This window comes from Leuciscus leuciscus (genome assembly GCF_965113295.1).
Source record: "Leuciscus leuciscus genome assembly, chromosome: 15".
Classification (NCBI taxonomy): Eukaryota; Metazoa; Chordata; class Actinopteri; order Cypriniformes; family Leuciscidae; genus Leuciscus; species Leuciscus leuciscus.
The window spans coordinates 20,793,706-20,812,282 of NC_138739.1; the positions used below are offsets into that span (position 1 = coordinate 20,793,706).

At 36.2% G+C, this 18,577-nt stretch overlaps 1 protein-coding gene across 1 annotated transcript in view; it reads left to right on the plus strand.

Annotated features, from left to right (window-relative positions):
* Window positions 1–18,577, plus strand: part of LOC309475587 (uncharacterized protein) — a 454,091-nt gene that overhangs the window by 418,147 nt on the left and 17,367 nt on the right. Inside the window, exons 43-49 of the mRNA XM_082138405.1 lie at window positions 2,222–2,395; window positions 2,495–2,668; window positions 7,127–7,300; window positions 7,787–7,960; window positions 8,886–9,059; window positions 9,803–9,976; window positions 10,491–10,664. Coding sequence (XP_081994531.1) covers window positions 2,222–2,395; window positions 2,495–2,668; window positions 7,127–7,300; window positions 7,787–7,960; window positions 8,886–9,059; window positions 9,803–9,976; window positions 10,491–10,664 — 1,218 coding nt within the window. The remainder of the gene's footprint in view (window positions 1–2,221; window positions 2,396–2,494; window positions 2,669–7,126; window positions 7,301–7,786; window positions 7,961–8,885; window positions 9,060–9,802; window positions 9,977–10,490; window positions 10,665–18,577) is intronic.

Here is an 18,577-nt window from a genome sequence, read left to right on the forward strand (position 1 = left end):
AAAAAGTTAACAAGTACAAGTTAGAATCAAGAGGACCTTCTTGAATTATTGACTAAACAATGTGTGTTTTCTGCTAATAATGACAGATATTAGGAAAACCCTGGCTTTCAGATATGCCAAGAGATGACAGGAAATTAACATTTTCAATATAAGAAAATGTTAAGTAAAGTTAGTGTAACGTAAACGACTCTGGGTCAATGCGAATTAGCTCAAGAATATAGGGAATTTGGGAAATATTACTAATCATAACTCATGGTCATAATTCATAAATCGCATATACATTACTTTATCAATTTTCGGAAATACCTCGTTCTGTAACTGGTCTCGTCATCAGTCATTCGTCCAGCGAATAAATGTAAGATTATCAGTTAAGAAGGAGTATCCCTGTTTACAAACTCCAAGAAAGTTTATCTTCTGGCCACGAACATAAAACTTTCTGAGTTTATGAATTAAAACTACTCAAGGTAGTCAATATCGAGCTTGTAGCTTGGATCTTTGATTTCATTGACTCATAAGGTGGGTTTTCAAACACAGAGACAGTTAAAAGTATAAATTGATTTTTAACAAATGTAAACTAGAGAGATTATATGAGCTACAATATAAACGTACGTAAAAATGCAAACAGTAAAACACACAAACATTTAACCAAACCAAAAACATAAAACATAACGTGATAGAGAGAATAAAATGAAATGAAGAAAGAAAGAAAGAAATAGAGAGAAGGGATAGAGGGTAACTTAATTCACAGACCTAAGAGCTGGACACCTGAAATCAGCGTTTAGAGAGAGATCACGTTACTTGCAAGATTCTGTGCTCTTTCAGTGTGGTGCTGAAGAGGGGGCGCGCGTGTGCGCGTGTCCGGCTGGTTTGCGTCTAGCTTCGTCTTCTGGGTCGTTTCGCAAGACGATGTAAAGGCTCACTTGAATTTAACGTTACCGAGAAAGTTCAGATAATTTCCCTTGTGGAGGGGAAAGACGTGTAGGAACTTAGTTGCAAAAGAACGGCAGCTTCTACATGACGCGGGCAGGCGTCCCAGAGGAGAAGCCAAGGCCTGTCCAGCTGGTTGCGTTGAGGAGAAGCGCTGCGCGTGGAGGAGAAGGTCAGAAGAGGGTTGAGAGCGTTGAGTTGAGAGAGAGAGAGTTGAGAGAGAGCGTGTAACAGGCGAGTTCCGTCTTTTGAGGGAATCCCGTGTACGCCTCCTTTTGCGTGGAGGACGAATCGGATCTTCTGATCTGAAGCGGGAAGAGGTTTCTTTGTTTGTGAAGAAACGCCCACTTTGACTGTCATGTGAGAGATCGAATTTGAGAAGATTTGCTCCAGACATATGAAAGGTGTCAAACGATACAAATTATTGCAATTGGTTATCAAAATTCAACTCCGTTAGCTGGAGAGGATTACAGAGATATCAAAAATAGAATATAGACGTTGTAGCAATGCAAAGATACATTATTATGCATTAGTATAGGCATTTGCAGTTCTATTAATGTTACAATAGGACATATGCTTTCCTATGGTTTACACACACCTCTTAACACAAAAATGTATATATTTAGTACATTTAAGAGTGACTTTATGGGTATAAGTCCTTTTCTGTAGGGGGTTTCTGTTTCAAAGTCCAGAGTGTGTTTGTGTGTGTGCGTTGGAATGTCACGAGTCTATAAAAGTCACGGGGAGCCCACGCTGAACTGGGGGGGCAACCGACACCCCGGCGCTGGTGAATTAGCCCTTAGGGAGTAACATTAACCAGAGCTCGTCTTCCTAAGGACAAAGAAGATGTGTTCGACACCCTCATGATTCACTTAATGTGAAAAGCAGCTGGCCGGACGTCATTGTTGCTACATTAGTTTGACCTACCATGGCACTTTGATTTAGAAAAGTCTGTCAAACTGATAAGTTTTAGCTTAAATAAAATAGAAATACATTATTATCCTATGTAAACAAATAATTGTTAACTAGGCTATTACTTTATTGCAGTTATGTTATCAATGCATGTGTGGATGATACCACAAAAAAAACTATTTTGCTAAAACAAAGAAAGAAAGAAATCTCATGAGAGAGCATGTCCCGGGACCCCACTAAATGGTTGACACTTCAACTCCCCCAATGTTCAAACCAAAACTACGTCCTTGGACATGACCTCCAATAAACAAAAACACAAAACAAAAATAATGAGTGGGCCATCATAGATCTGAGTCACTTTCTTTTCTCTTTCTGTCTTCAGGCTGAGTGGATGCAGTATTACAGATAAACAGTGTCTCATCCTGACTTCAGCTCTGAAATCAAACCCATCACACCTGAGAAAGCTGTACCTCGATGAGAATCAAATAAAAAACACAGGAGTGAATCACTTATGTGACATACTGAAGGATTCACACTGTAAACTGGAGAGATTGTGGTGAGGAAGATTAATTTAATCTAAACGAAAGGCAATAGAGTTTTGGTATTTGACTAAAACAGATTTAAGATTTTGTTTGTCTTATTTCTCCCAATGTAGGTTAAGAGACTGTGATATGACGGATGAAGGTTGTTCTGCTATGACTTCAGCTCTGAAATCAAACCCATCACACCTGAGAGAGCTGGACCTGAGTATAAATGAAATAACAAACACTGGAGTGAATCACTTATGTGACGTACTGAAGGATTCACACTGTAAACTGGAGATATTGAGGTCAGTAACATTCACATACATGAATCATACAGTTGGTAGACAACCAGAATAATACTTTTACCGCCGTCGTTTCCGCAGTGGTAAAATTGCGGGTGTGTATTTGCTGCCTTTTATCACTAAGAGCTGCTATAATCACAGACTTTGAAAAGTGTCAGTCTCTATTGCGTAAACTGTCGCAGTTCATTGAGAGCTGTAGCAGATAAATTCAAGAGAAACACTATAGTTAAACGAATTCATAATCACAATACTGAAATTACAGTACAAATTTAGAACTGAAACAAATGTAGGCTTCTATTATTGGATCAAATTTAAGCAAAGTAGGCTAAACATTAAAATGGTAAATATTAACATTGTGTGCCCAGTTTTTCTATGATTTAGAAAGGCTACGCATGTCAATAGGTTATGTGTCTTATACGTTGTGTTATTTTAATTTGTTAGTAGATTTATTTACTGAAACAGTGAAATACATTATACTAAATGATTGTAAAATTAAAACATTGTCAGGACTTGCTAACCGATATCAGTCGGCAGCATTTGTTTAAGCATTCTTTATTATATTAAGAATTAAATAGGTTTACAGTAGGTTGTTATGATTAGCATAATTTTCTTAAATAATGGAAACATTTCAACATAAAACATTACAATAGAAAAATGTTACATCAATGAGGTTTTGCATGATCATAAGACTTAGTTAAGCTCATGCTCTTAAAGCAGTGTTCAGACGATAGCTGTGTGGTCTACGCTTCGACATGTGTCTCGCGGTGTTTCAAGCGTTCTGAGTTCGAATCTCAGCGCTAAAAAATATCTCCATAATATTTGTCAAAAATATAGATTTTTTTAAAATGTTCATTTATTGATTCAAAACACTTTTCAGAGCTTGTTATTCATTGTCTGTCATTTTTATTAATAGCCGTTTAGACGATAACATTGCAGCCTGCTGTTAACCGATGTTGGCCAACAGTGTTTATGTTTTACCGTTCTTGATGCTCAAGTAGGTAACATATTATTAAAGTCAAGCGTTTTGTTGAATTAATAATGGCACATTACAACATAAATTTGCTCCAGTAGAGCCTCTGTTGCACTGCACAGACGACAAAACACGCACAGGCGATAACACCCGATAAAGCTCATCTTTAATCTGCTCAATTATTGATTTGTGAATCATTCACGAAATTGAGATGACTGAAAGTGACCCAACGAAAGAACATTTTCAAAACAGATCCATACATTGAACAAATCAGAAAAATACTCTTAACATTTTGTTGACTTGGCTACAAAAAATAATAGACTAACTAAATCGTATTGCTTTCAATATAAAAACCAATGAAAATGTAAAAGAACACTAAAATTAAAACCCCATCGCAAATTTCAAGGTTTAAATAAAGTGTCAGGGCAGTTTATTTATTTAAAACAGGGTTGCATCAAGTTTAGCGTTATTCCCTTTGTTTGCAAAATGAGAAATATTATTCTTTACAATTTGTATTGCCAAAGAAATTGCAGCTTTGCTGTGTACAATTAAAACAGTACAAAATGAAAATAGTACAAAGAAACAAAATGAAAATAGTACAAAGAAACAAATTAAGAACAGGCGTTTTTCTTTGCCTCTCTCTTGCGGGATTATGGGGGGTGCTGGATGGCAGAGGCAGTCTAAATACAGATTAATTGTGCAGATATTAACATAAATACATAATATTCAATAAAAATAAACATGAATAAGACTTATTCATGTTTCTTTTTTTCTTTTTTTTATCGATTGCAAAAATTAACTAGATTAATCCAACTTTTTTTCTGATTAATCACGATTATCACCTTACGTTTTTTAAAATATTTTATAATGTAATAATTTCACAGTTAATCTCCAAATTAATGTAGAAACAACATAAAGACAGTATATTTTAAATATTTGTCTAACATGTAGGAAATATACAGAAATTGAATAAAGCTATCTCAGACAGTCTGCACTGCATACATTTTAAATTATACATAGATTAATCCTTATTCAAGTTTCAAAAGTTTAGTCAAGAGCAGTGAGTGTTTTTCCCTGTTACCTTTGTTCTTTGATTAACTTCACTGATAAAAAGCTTTATTGGCTGCTGTCACTTTAAAATCAACCGCTGCTGACAGAGACGCGGATCTCACACATCTCATTCTCTCACAACTCTTTGCCTTCATTTAAGACTTTATTTAACTCATTTAACAGACTGCTCAGTCTGCTCTTATGAGGATAGTCGACAAAACGGACATTTCGGCATAATTGCGTGTGTTAGTGTTCGTTCAACTTCAAGCCAAAAGAGTCAATTTGTCTCGGCTTGAATGGTTTAAAATCATTTGAATGAATAAAAGTGCATCATATAATGTAACGCCAGCCAAAGGATGACGGAAAAAAACGGATGCTGCGTTAATTGCGTTAAATATTTACCACGGAGTCTTCTTTTCCCATTTCTACCAGTGACGCTTTATTCAACTTCCCGCATCTAATTCCTGCGCAAATATCAACAGCGCGACTCGGTTGTAGGTTGCCAGGTTGTGCTCACAAATGGATTGAAATTTGTATGATGTGTTGATTGTGTGAGTAGGATGAGTTTCACACAAGATCTGGCAACTGGACATCCTTGGAATAATATATTGATGTGGTTATTCATATAGTGAGGTTTGGGCCATACAAATTACGGGAGTTTTACGGGATAAATAACGGGAGGAGGACAGGAGATGGGTGTGATATATGGGAGCTAGTCTATTCTCGCAGGTATGGCAAGGTGTACTTGACAGGTATGGCTGGATCTTTTTTTAGCAAGTTTATTTTGTATCCCTCACTGCGCGCGCCCTTCAGGGTAGAAACACATCATATAGCTGATAATACTGTATGTCGCTGCGTGTCATCCACACCAATAAAAAAAGAAAAAAACTGCAACAAATTATTTAGCTTTTGTTGCTGAAAAGAAACAGAATGCCTTGCTGAATTCACTTTACAATAAAAGCACTCTGTATCTATTGCTCACTTGCATTCGTTTCTAGTTGGCATGAACGCGTTTCATCAAAAGTTCATGTTTAGATAATGCCAGATTGTTGACAATCATACACCCACTGATAGGGCTGGGTATCGTTCAAAAAATTTCGATACCAATACCGATTTCGATACCGGTTCCTGAACGATACTTTTTTCGATACCAATTTTATGAAATCCATTGTAACAATATTACATAACACATTACCTCAGAAAAACTTTGGTTTTATTTTTTCAGTTTGACTCATGCTCCTTAGTCAGTCCAGAAAGGAACAAAATTTTTTTTATAAAGAGCTCATGCTCACCAAAGCTGAATTTGTTTGATCAAAATTACAGTAGAACTTGTAACATTGTGAAATAGTATTACAATTTAAAATCTTATTTGAATATATTTCAGAATGTAATTTATTCCTGTGACGTCAAAGCTGAATTTTCAAAATCATTACTTCAGTGTCACATGATCCTTCAGAAATATGAAAACATATGAGTATGTACATGGACAGTTTGTGCGCGCGCGCGTCTCATATGAGTATGTGCGCGGAGAGTTCCACACGTCTCGTGTGTGTAGAGTTTGCGTGTATGTGCGTGAGCGACTTTAGGTGTGTCGTTGTGTATTTCACATGTATTTGTTTGAGCACTGACGTTGACGAGTTAACCCCTTAGGTATCGAAATCTGGTACCGAAAAACAAGTAATTTTTCGATGCTCGATAGTATCGAGGCAATTCGGTCGGTACCTAAAAATTATCGAACTCGGTACCCAGCCCTACCCACTGATCAAACATTCTAAAACTCTACAAAACCAGTTGAAACAACTGGATTGAACACTTCAATTGAACATTTTTATGAAAAGCCTTATTCATTAGTTACAATATTTATAATTAGGTAGGGCCTACATTTGGACACATCGAGAGATTTATCCTGAAAGGAACTTTGCCTTTGCCCGCTCTTTAAGAAAAAATCTGATCATCAGGTTGGCTATAATCCGACACTCTCCATATGAAAGAGGAGTGTTTATTACCTTGTCCTGCACCCCCACGATAAAGGCCCACGAAAAAAAATATATATATAGGGTGATTTACATTTTAGAGTTGTCAGTGAATCTTCCTATTGTAAAGTCCTTCAATGTGTAACCAAACCGATCCATTGTGCAGTGAACACAGCAGCAACTGAATGTTACCCCAGATAGTCGTGTAGTGTGGAAAGAACAGTGATCTGATCACTTTTAAAATCATGCCGTGTGAACTCTGCAATCCATCACTAACAGTCTTGAGGAAAGGCCCTTCATGAAGGGATTCAGTTGTTCACTTTCATTTCAAACGTTCCTGCAAATGGTGTCTCCTCTGCCATTGATGGGCGCAAAAAAAAACTGTTTGAAAATTGTCCTTTATTTGTTTTGAAGATGCTATAACTTTGCAGAATGAATATTTTCTTTTTCTCATTTCTCCAAATCTAGCTTAGGCTGCTGTAAAATGACAGATGAAGGTTGTTCTGCTGTGACTTCAGCTCTGAAATCAAACCCATCACACCTGAGAGAGCTGTACCTGAGCGGGAATAAACTAGGAGACTCTGGAGTGAAAAACCTCAGTGATCTACTGATGAACCCACAGTGCAAGCTGGAGAAACTAGAGTTAGTAACATTATACTGTACAGCAGTTACTGTGATATTACAGTTCACTGTTTATTTTAAGACAACATGACTCAAGTAATAGTGTTTATAGCTCTGAGTCTGCACCTTCTGTTATACTTTGTTTTAAATGTTTTTTAACTAGTAAGTAATACATCTTAGTGTACCAGTATATATTACGATTTTTCTCACAACCTCATTTTCATATGCATAAAATTCAATATGGAGTCTAACCTGAATAAGGTCTATTGTGTTACAGTTGAAAAATTTGATACAATGTACTGATTGTGTAAATGTTGTTCTGCAGAAATCTGCTGCTACGATAAAGAGTAAAGAAAACAGACAAAATATATTGTTGAAAAATAATAGAGAAGAATTGACATCTTCCAGCACACAGAACTAGTGTAACAGCCTTAAAAACAGAGTATCAGAAATTAAACTAGTGTCTGATGTAGCTCTTCAGTTTGTCTTTTCTCTTTCTGTCTTCAGTCTGTATAAATGCAGTATTACAGAGGAACAGTGTCTCATCCTGACTTCAGCTCTGAAATCAAACCCATCACACCTGAGAGTGCTGACCCTCAGTGTAAATGAAATAGGAAACACAGGAGTGAATCACTTATGTGACGTACTGAAGGATTCACACTGTAAACTGGAGATATTGAGGTCAGTAACATTCACATACATCAATCATAATTCTTAAAATCACTTCTACAGTTTAAATCAAGACACTGAGTCTAGTGTCTTCATGTCCTGAGTTTTTTTGGTGAATTCCAACTGTAAGTGAGCATCCTTATGCCCTTCTCACTCTGATAGTCCTTGAAATGGGACTTTAAGGGCATCAGGGCTTTTGTGTGTCATAATGAAGCTGTTTGGAACACACTTGGTGAAGAAAAAGACAATGTAATTTCCTCATTATTTTCACTTGGAATGTTACCATGACAACGCAGTTTGGCGTCCAGCAGCCCATTAGCTTTTCTTACAATAATATGATTTTTGCAAATAAATATACATTTTGTAATGAAGCTTTTAAAATATGCTTTGTGTGTGTGTGGGTGTTCTCTCTTCTCTCAAATTTATAAAAACTTGCTGTGTCTTCTTTGGACACTGGTAAAGTCACATTTACCTTATTAAAAACATTTTTTACCTGTTAAGTTATTTAAACTTCATATGAAATTCAAGATGAAAATGTGTGTAATAGGCCTATATATCAAAAACAAAACAAAAAAACTTGAATTATTTTGATCATATGTTTACTCAAACTCTCCCGTCATCTGTCTTTTAAATGAATCACGAGGCCTTGTCCTCTGGGTCACATGACCATTAAATAAAATAAATAAAATAAAATAAAAAACTGTAATGTAAAATTAAAAACTGACCATCACATGTACCCTTTGTTAACAGACTTGTGGAAGGTCCCTTCATGAAGGGATTTAGTTAATCACTTTAGTTTTGAACGTCCCTACAGATCGTGTCTCCTCTGCCATTGAAGGGCGCAAAAAATCAGTGTGGAATTTGTCCTTTATTTGTTTTGAAGATGCTATAACTTTGCAGAATGAATATTTTCTTTTTCTCATTTCTCCAAATCTAGCTTAGGCTGCTGTAAAATGACAGATGAAGGTTGTTCTGCTGTGACTTCAGCTCTGAAATCAAACCCATCACACCTGAGAGAGCTGTACCTGAGCGGGAATAAACTAGGAGACTCTGGAGTGAAAAACCTCAGTGATCTACTGATGAACCCACAGTGCAAACTGGAGAAACTACAGTTAGTAACATTATACTGTAAAGCAGTTACTGTGAGATTACAGTTCACTGTTTATTTTAAGACAACAGGACTCAAGTAATAGTGTTTATAGCTCTGAGTCTGCACCTTCTGTTACACTTTGTTTTAAATGTTTTTTAAACTAGTAATAAATCTTAGTGTACCAGTGTATATATTAAAATTCTCACACTCATTTTCATATGCATAAAATTTAATATGGAGTCTAACCTAACTAAGGTCTATTTTTAGATTAGATTAGATTCAACTTTATTGTCATTACACAAGTACAGGTACAAGGCAACGAAATGCAGTTTAGGTCTAACCAGAAGTGCAATAGCAGCAAGTGCAGGATATACAGTGGTTCCATAAGTGCAGAACATGGATATGTACTGAATAAATATAGAGTTGAATACTATTATAAACAAAAATTTACAGATAGATTTGTCCTATGAATATAATATACAGATAACTATTACTGTGAACAGAATTTACAGCTAGATATGTACTATTGTGTTACTGTTGAAGAATTTGATACAGTGTACTGATTGTGTAAATGTTGTTCTGCAGAAATCTGCTACGATAAAGAGTAAAGAAAACAGACAAAATATATTGTTGAAAAATAATAGAGAAGAATCGACATCTTCCAACACACAGAATTAGTGTGACAGCCTTAAAAACAGAGTAGCAGAAATTAAACTAATGCCTGATGTAGCTCTTCAGTTTGTCTTTTCTCTTTTTGTCTTCAGTCTGTGGAGATGCAGTATTACAGAGGAACAGTGTCTCATCCTGACTTCAGCTCTGAAATCAAACCCATCACACCTGAGAGAGCTGGACCTCAGTGAGAATAAAATAGAAAACACAGGAGTGAATCATTTATGTGACGTACTGAAGGATTCACACTGTAAACTGGAGATATTGGGGTCAGTAACAATAACATACATCAATCATAATTCTTAAAATCACTTCTACAGTTTAAATCAAACCTCAGTAATAGTGATAGTGTTTATAGCTCGGTATATATAGTGTATATAAATAGTGTATATAAATAGTGTTTATAGCTCGGCACCTTCTGTTACACTTTATTTTAAATGTCTTTTAACTAGTAATAAATCTTAGTACACTGATATATATTAAAAAAATTCTAACAGCCTCATTTTTTTTAATCCACATAAAATAAAATATGTCATCTAACCTGAGGTCTATTGTGTTAAATATGAAGAATTTAATACAATGTACTGATTGTGTAAATGTGGAAAATAAATCTACTGCTATGATAAAGAGTAAAGAAAAGAGACATAAAAGAAATTGAAGAAAAATGAAAGAGAATAAACAACATCTTATAGAATATGGGAATTAAACTAGTGTCTGATATAGAACTTCAGTTTGGTGGTTCACATTGATCTGAGTCATTGTCTTTTCTCTTTCTGTCTTCAGTCTGCGTGGATGCAGTATTACAGAGAAACAGTGTCTCATCCTGACTTCAGCTCTGAAATCAAACCCATCACACCTGAGAGTGCTGGACCTCAGTGGAAATGAAATAAGAAACACAGGAGTGAATCACTTATGTGACATACTGAAGGATTCACACTGTAAACTGGAGATATTGAGGTCAGTAACATTCACATACAACAGTGGTTCTCAAACTTCTCTTATGGTCATAAACCACATTTTGGATATCATATTTTGTTTAAAATCAATTTTCATGTAGTCCAGTTAATGAATCACGTGCTTATGAGACACACATCAGTTCTTTGACTCTTTCCTTTTGCAGATCTGTGGAATCTAATAACACACACACACACACACACACACACACACACACACACACACACACACACACACACACACACCACAATAGTAACACTTAAAAGTTTTGAAAGCCAAATAAATACATTTATACTACAGGGCCGTTGAATGCTTGTATCTGATTGGTTGACGAACGTTCTAATGTGTGCAATTATTTTCAGGGAAGCGCACGGCTAAAGTAGTTCCAGGCAGGTCGACCGCATTACAGTTCCATATCACTTCGCGTAGTTAACTGTAATAACGGAAAATAGGATTCATATCAAATACAATTCATAACAATAAAAAAAAAAATGACAGACTATTTTGATTTTCCGGAAGTAAATTTGAATATTTATAGTGAACATGAAAATTTTAACAACTGGGCGACGGCAGTGTTGGACAACCCAGATGAAAAAACAAATAAACGGAAGAGGACATCAGAAGCAGCAGGCAACAACAAAAGACATAAAACAATCAGTGAAGAACAGCTAGATCAGACTCAAGGGCGAAAAACATGAAGAAAACACAAAAAAACAACAGCTTGGGCTGTCAATGTGTTTAACGACTGGCTTAAGGCCAAAAATACGTATGTGGACAAAGTAGAGAGAGATGGGGGAGACGCTTTAAATACCCTGATGCGGGCTTTCTATGCCACTGTCCGAAACGCATCAGGCGCAGAGTATTCAGTGTCAAGTTTTCCCTACGAGCTGGACTTAACCGCTATATAATAATATAATAATAGGCTACTATATATTACCTCTGCTAACATGCAGCCCCATGCGCTTGATCTGCCATTTTCGATAACTTCACAATCAATGGAAATGTGCAGTTTAATTTTAATAAAGTATATAGTCCTATCTATAATCAATAGAACATTGAACTGAATATACATAAATAGTCCTGCTGCACGGGTTTTCGTTACAGCCTACTGTTAATAATATAAACAATTAATTAATGAATTAAAACGAATTAATTAATAAATAAATTAAATAATATTGACACACATGCTTTTCTATCTAATAACTGCCCTTATAACTGCATTAGTCTGCTATCAGTGGCTCAAACCTCCGTTACTAACTCTTAAATTACTTTTTGGAATTAGCAACAAAGTAATGGAAATTGATGCGTAAGAAATTAGTCCTACATACAAGAGCGTTTTAATGACAAAAACTTGACAAGCGTCTTGAAATACATCGTCTGAACAATGTTTCGAGGTGTGGTAACTGTAAAAAGCGGAATAATTGACTCCAGGCCGTTGAATTATTATTATTAGAAAAATAATGCACACCCGAGGTGGTAATGCGGTCACGACACGAAGCGGAGTGGAGTCAATTATTCCTTACATAAACATCTGTAGTAATTCAGTCTATTTCAAAACTCTTCCCATCTGTTTAGAGGTGCTTGAAGTGCTCTGTCTGGTTTAAAGATCAATAGGTGCTCAACACCCCGTATATCCAGGCCTGGTTGTGCTTTGTTCCACCTGAGATAGGAACGACTGAAAGAATCAAAATGTTTAAAGCTACACTATGCAGTTGTTTTTTATGTTTTTTTAAATAACACGTTATTAATCTGAGAGTGCAAACAGATCAGTCTTCCAAACTGTGGATTTACCCAAATACACTTTGATAAACCTGTAATATTGAACTGTATTTTAGAGCTGTTTGGATATCATAGGAAATTACTTGCATCATACACACTTACACAGAGAAAAGTAACTCCAGTAGTTAGCTTTATTTTTCACCAATAGAGGGACAAAAGTGTATTGTAGTGTAGCGATAAAGAGATACTCAACCCAACAATGAAAGTTTCATCATTTACATTCCTTAACGCCATCTCAGATTTATATGAGTTTATTCAGATGAACAAGATTTTTAGATAAACAATCTCTCTCTATGTACTAGACCTCCAAAGATGACGCTTCATACACCACACAAAGCACACACGTTATCCATACGAGCCCAGTTGATAAAAAGAAAAAACGATAATTGTTTGTGAGGAAAAATTATATTTTAAACTTTTCAAACAATAAACCATCATATCTATAAACCAACTGTAACCTTGTGTGGAGGATCTCTTTAACAAACACTTCAACCTTTTAAACCAAGACACTTTATACTCTTTCTCTCCTGAAAAGACTGTTTAAAGTGAAACATATTTCACCTTAGTCATGTGTTTTGTGATCTGGTGAAAGTAAGATGATCTCTGTCTGTTTGTCTCTTTCTAGCCTAAAGCACTGTGGCATTACAGATGTTTCTGCTTTAACTCAGTCTTTGACAAACTCAAATGCACTGCAGTTTTTAAAAGAGCTTGATCTGAGTGACAATATGATCAGAGACTCAAAGCAGCTCAGAGACGTGATACGAGACTCAAACTGTACACTGAGGTGAGTAAACATCACTGTGATGTTAAAGATACTTTCATTTATCTCTGACAGTCTTTAAATATTTGTGCAAGGAAATTATAATTAAGTTTTATTGAAACAATGAGTGCAAAATTTAAATGAATTGAAAACCAGTGAAGCACAAGCTAATTCAAAACCATTGGTCAATCACAGTCACCTGACAAGACAGTTCAGACTTCAGAAAAATCATGGATGGATCTGATTGTGAAAAACTGTAATGCTCTCTACCATGATGTGCTACAAACTTCTAGGTTAAGTTTAGGATTTAGGGTAGGATAGGGGTTAGTAGATTTGTTTCATCATTGTGTAGGCAATCAGTAAAAATGATCCTCGTCCACACTGATCCATGAAAACGACTAAAAATCGGTATTATGCAGGCCAGATGAATATTCAGGGTGTTGTCACATATAGTTTGTTTTAAAAGAACCAAACCCAGTTCACTTAAAGTGAACCAGAAAGCGAACCAGCCGAAAGTGACCTCAGTCCTTTTGGTGTTCACAATATAATGGAATCAAAAGAGAATACGGTTTCTTTTGCACAAGCACAAGTGCTGCACCCAAAATCTTTTACAGTGTAATGATTTTTACAACAGAAATGAATCAACCTTGAACTTACTTAAACTGGACAATGACTTTCTTCTAGAGCTGCTGTACAGACAAAAAATCTGTTCCATCAATTTCCTATTATCACTGTAAAGCTGCTTTTTAAAAATCTGTATTGTAAAAAGCGCTGTATAAATGAAGGTGACTTGGCTTGACATGACCTATGAAATCTCTAGAATCAGCCGGGGGGCGGGGTTTGTACTTTAGTGGTTTCTGGAGAAAAAAACTAAGGAACAAACAACTTTGTTTAACAATAGCTTTATTCAGCTCACAGCCGCCCAGCCTCACATGATCAATGTCTCTCTCTCTTGTGTTTCTACTTTCACAAGCATCACGTCACATTGCTTTAGGCTTTCTTTACTTTATAAACTCTAAGAAACGAGTGAGGATCTGATGTCTGTACAACTTAATCTAAAATTTACATTCTATATTCAAATATAAAGTCTGTTCTCAACAAGATCAGTTTTATATCTTTAAAATGAACGAGGATTTTGGTGAGATTTGGTGAGACCATTTAAAACATATCTTATGAATTCAGAGTGATTATACAGAAATGCATGAATTTAATAGCAAATTTAAACTGCTTCAAACCACACTGCCTCGACAAATGTTTATCATACTAGCTCTAATGTATTACTATTTAAAATGACTAGTAATGTAAACAGCATTATTAGAAATATACATGTACACATAAGTGATATTGAATGATTATTGTTGGTTTAGTACTCTTACAAATTATAATTTTATTTTATTTACAGGTGAAATGGATTGAGAAGATCTTGGTCAGAGCTGAGATGAAGCAAGAATAAATAAGTCTTTAGTATAAGGCCTACAATCATGATGTTATTGGAATTAAACTCATCCATATTGAAGCAATTAAAATATTGTTAATCATAACTGTCATTGCCAAATTCAGCACTCAAATGTATCAAGTGATATTGAACGTTAAAGTGTTGTGAGCTACATGATTTCTTTATGCCTTACTGTCATTTTCCATTTGTGGACATTTTCAGGGATGAGATTCTTCCGGAATAATCGGCCTAAAATCATGACCCACGTGACTCATGCAGATCAGTAATAAAAATGTTTGGGTGGGGGGTTTGGTGGGTTGATCACTGCCCTCTCATCTTAATCACGTTATGCGATATATTAAACCATTTGTCTTTAATGTTTTTTGCTATTCGCAATCAGAGAGAGAGTGAATCCCCACTAGTGATAGTAATGGCCGATAGAACTAAACAAAAGTTTAGTCTGGTTACACTTTAGGGCTGTGATATTAATCTAATTTTATTTTTGATTTTGGCTTCCAAGGATTATAAAAAGAAGATATTTTGAGGTAAAACGTTTAAAAACTAGATATAACAAAAATATATAAAAAAAATTTTTAGGAAAATCACGATTCATGATTTTATCACGTTTCTTTTTCATGTTGATTTTACTATTTTGCAAGTGACCATTACAGCCAAACTAATTTCCCTATTTTAAAAACAAAGCCTTACAAGTAAACAAAATATAAAAAAATATAAAATAAAAGACTGAAGTTCCTCCTACATGCCTGTCAATCATCCACTAAGCTGAAACAAATGAACTTTGCCAGTTACATGCAGCTTTTAATGAAAATAACCTGTACAGAAAACTCTGAGAAGCATAATACAAAACCTCTTCATTATGCCTTATTATCCTGATTCAAATATCACGATTGTTTAGATAAAAATCCAAGTATCTATAAACAATGCTGCACTTTACCAAACCTCTTTCTAGAGACCTTGGCATATCTTAAATGATATCAGTGCCATTGATTTGTCTCAAGATGCACACCAGGATCTTTTTTTATCTTTTTAAAAAAAGTTTATAAAAGCTACCTAAAATAATCTAATTGAACTAAGGCCAAATCCTGGTTTAATCTAAGCCCTGTCTGTGAAACTGTGCCTATTTTTTCCCCCACCTTGTATTTTTTTTGTTTTTGTTTTTCACGTTGCGGTTCAGGGCTTCCATGGTATTGTAATGTGTTGGCATATTGTAAAATAAAATTGTATAATATTATTTTGTTTGACGTGTTCATTAGTTCAGTAGACAGAAATAAAATGTCACATCTGCAGTTCTCAAGCTGACCACGAGAGGTCAACAACCAACACATTTTAGCACATCACTATCCCACATCTTCAGCAGAACTAGTATTTTACAGCTCTGTTTGTGATTGCTTTTCCTTTGGAATTCCAAAGCTGCCAAAATAATAAGTACATAAATAAACATAATGAAGAATAAATAAAGAAATAAAAATATTTCCACATTTATTTTTGTATACATGTATTTATGTCTTAATTTTATTTTGTTCTTATTTATTTATTTCTACATTTCTTTGTCCTCATGTAATAAGGGGGGCATGTTTTACCTCAGACAGAGCTCAGAGTGGCAGTGCTGAAGCTTTGAGGTCACAGTGACACTTTGTGGTGTGAACAAACGAAATGAGAGGTGTGTGTTGAGAGGTGTGTGTGGGCTGTGGGCACATGCCCTTTGCAAGTCACACAGGAAATTAATGACTTAAAGCATGATAAAAGATTTTGGCCATATTTCCCATCTCGAAGTCATTTAATATCACCCTAACTGCATGCTATATTGGGTGATCATAAATACTCTTTATCCTGGACATGGCCATAATAAAATCATCCGGTCGGGATTTTTAAAATGTCTTGGCACACATAAACAGAAGCCGCATCTTCAACAGATCTGAGAGCAGACACTTTTACACAGAAGCATGTACATGTGAAATGATACAGTATTAATCACATTTTATGTAAATACACTGGATGAGGCTGATAAGAGTTTGCTTTTATTGTCGATGAGACTCGCACACCAGCTCAGAGAAACCAGAGTACATTTCACTGAAGTCTACGCAAGTATATTGATCAATGCGTTTGAACCACGACTGCAAATTCAGTTTCCATTCGCATTTCCTAATTTGCATGCACAACATGTGACAGTTCGAATGGTTAAAAATATAACACAACTTTCAAAGATGTGGCTCCTAGATACTGATTAATCACACATCTTAGGCTAAAGCATCAATTGGAATTATTCGGGATTAAATTAAACAAAAGGTGCTCATGTAAATGTAGTTTACATGCCATACATTGTAGATAGTTACAAAGATGCATCATGCCAATTCAGACAGTACCTGTTGTGCCCCCTCAGATTTTTGAGCCAACTGCATAGTAATACTATGGAAGTCAATGGGGTTCCTCAACTGTTAGGTTACCGACATTCTTCAAAATATATTCCTTTGTGTCCAGCAGAAGAAAGAAATTCATACAGGTTTGAAACAACTTGAGGGTGAGTAAATGATGACAGAATTTTCATTTTTAAGTGAACTATTCCTTTAAGGCACCTTAACCCATGCCAAGATGGGCTCCTCACACCTCCTTAACCTGTTCTCCCTGGCAAAATGAATCGCTTTCACACGTCCATCCACCAGGCCTTATTGGAGAATTTCATCTGTCTAATCTGTCTCATACATGAGTCCAATTCAAATGCATGATATAAATATTAGGGATACTAGGCCTAAGATATGAGAGGCCTAAAATTATGGGAAACAGAGAGAACAGGTCAAAAGGGAACAAAATGATGGGAAACACTGAACCTGTCAAAAGTGTATGTGAGGATAAGAACTGGGAAAAAGGTTGTGTGAGGACAGGATAAAAACTGAGTGAAAGGTTGTGTGAGGACGAGAGTGGAAAAGTACCCAAAAAAACATATATGAAATAATATTTTAAAAAGCGCATGCGCAAGTATGGCCACCAATAGAAATTGGACATTAATGCAGGTGTTTCTAATCGTGGAGAAGTGACGAGGAGGAGCAAAAAGAAAAAGATAACTATGTTAAAGCTAATTGGACACCAAGGGATGAGAAAAAAGGTATAAGACCTGAGTGTAAACCACTGTAAGATCAGATGACTAGCTACCATCTCACTTTGTTGAACTGCTCAATAAAGTTATTTCTTCTGAGACCTGAAACTTCGACTCTGAAAGATTTCTTCTGAGACCTGAACCACACATCGAAGACCTGAACCAAAGATTGTGCATTGGCCACAACAGCCTCTGATAAAGCTTCTGCCTTTGCTGTACGTCTCCCTACTTTACGCTTACCGTGCTCCTTGTTGACATGGGGGAACTGGAGAAAAGAATGCCCTCACCTGCTCCCTGGAGGGAGATTGTTGCTGTTAATGACCTTGTTCCCTATAATGCCTGTCAAGTAGTCCAAGCTAGCAGGTGTTCAATGGCTCTCTCTGTGGTCGGAGAATGTCCACTGTGGCTTAATCTATCTGGTCTCCCCGATAGTGAAAAGTGGCGCATAGCTGGAGCATCGGTTAAGCCTGGCCAGGCTCTCCTTGTACCTGCTGTCACTTTAATGCCTCAGCGCTGCGAGGCTTTCAAACTTTGCTTTCCTAGAAAGCCTAACTCCCCTGCCACTGGATGGCATGTCCATAATGCAGACACGGCTAATGAATACCATGGTAAGCCATCGGCCCAGCAGAGTAACCCCTCTCCTACTGGGGGAAAATATCTTTCGCTGAGGCTGTGGCCAAGAAACCAAACACCAATCCCTCTGACCCCAAACGCAAGCAGCCGGCCCGATGCACGGCCACAGGGGGCTCTAAGTCCATGCGGTCCCTTACCTGGCATTGGACATTCACTCTGTCGAGCCAGACTTGGTGCATTTGGATGCTTCTGCAGAG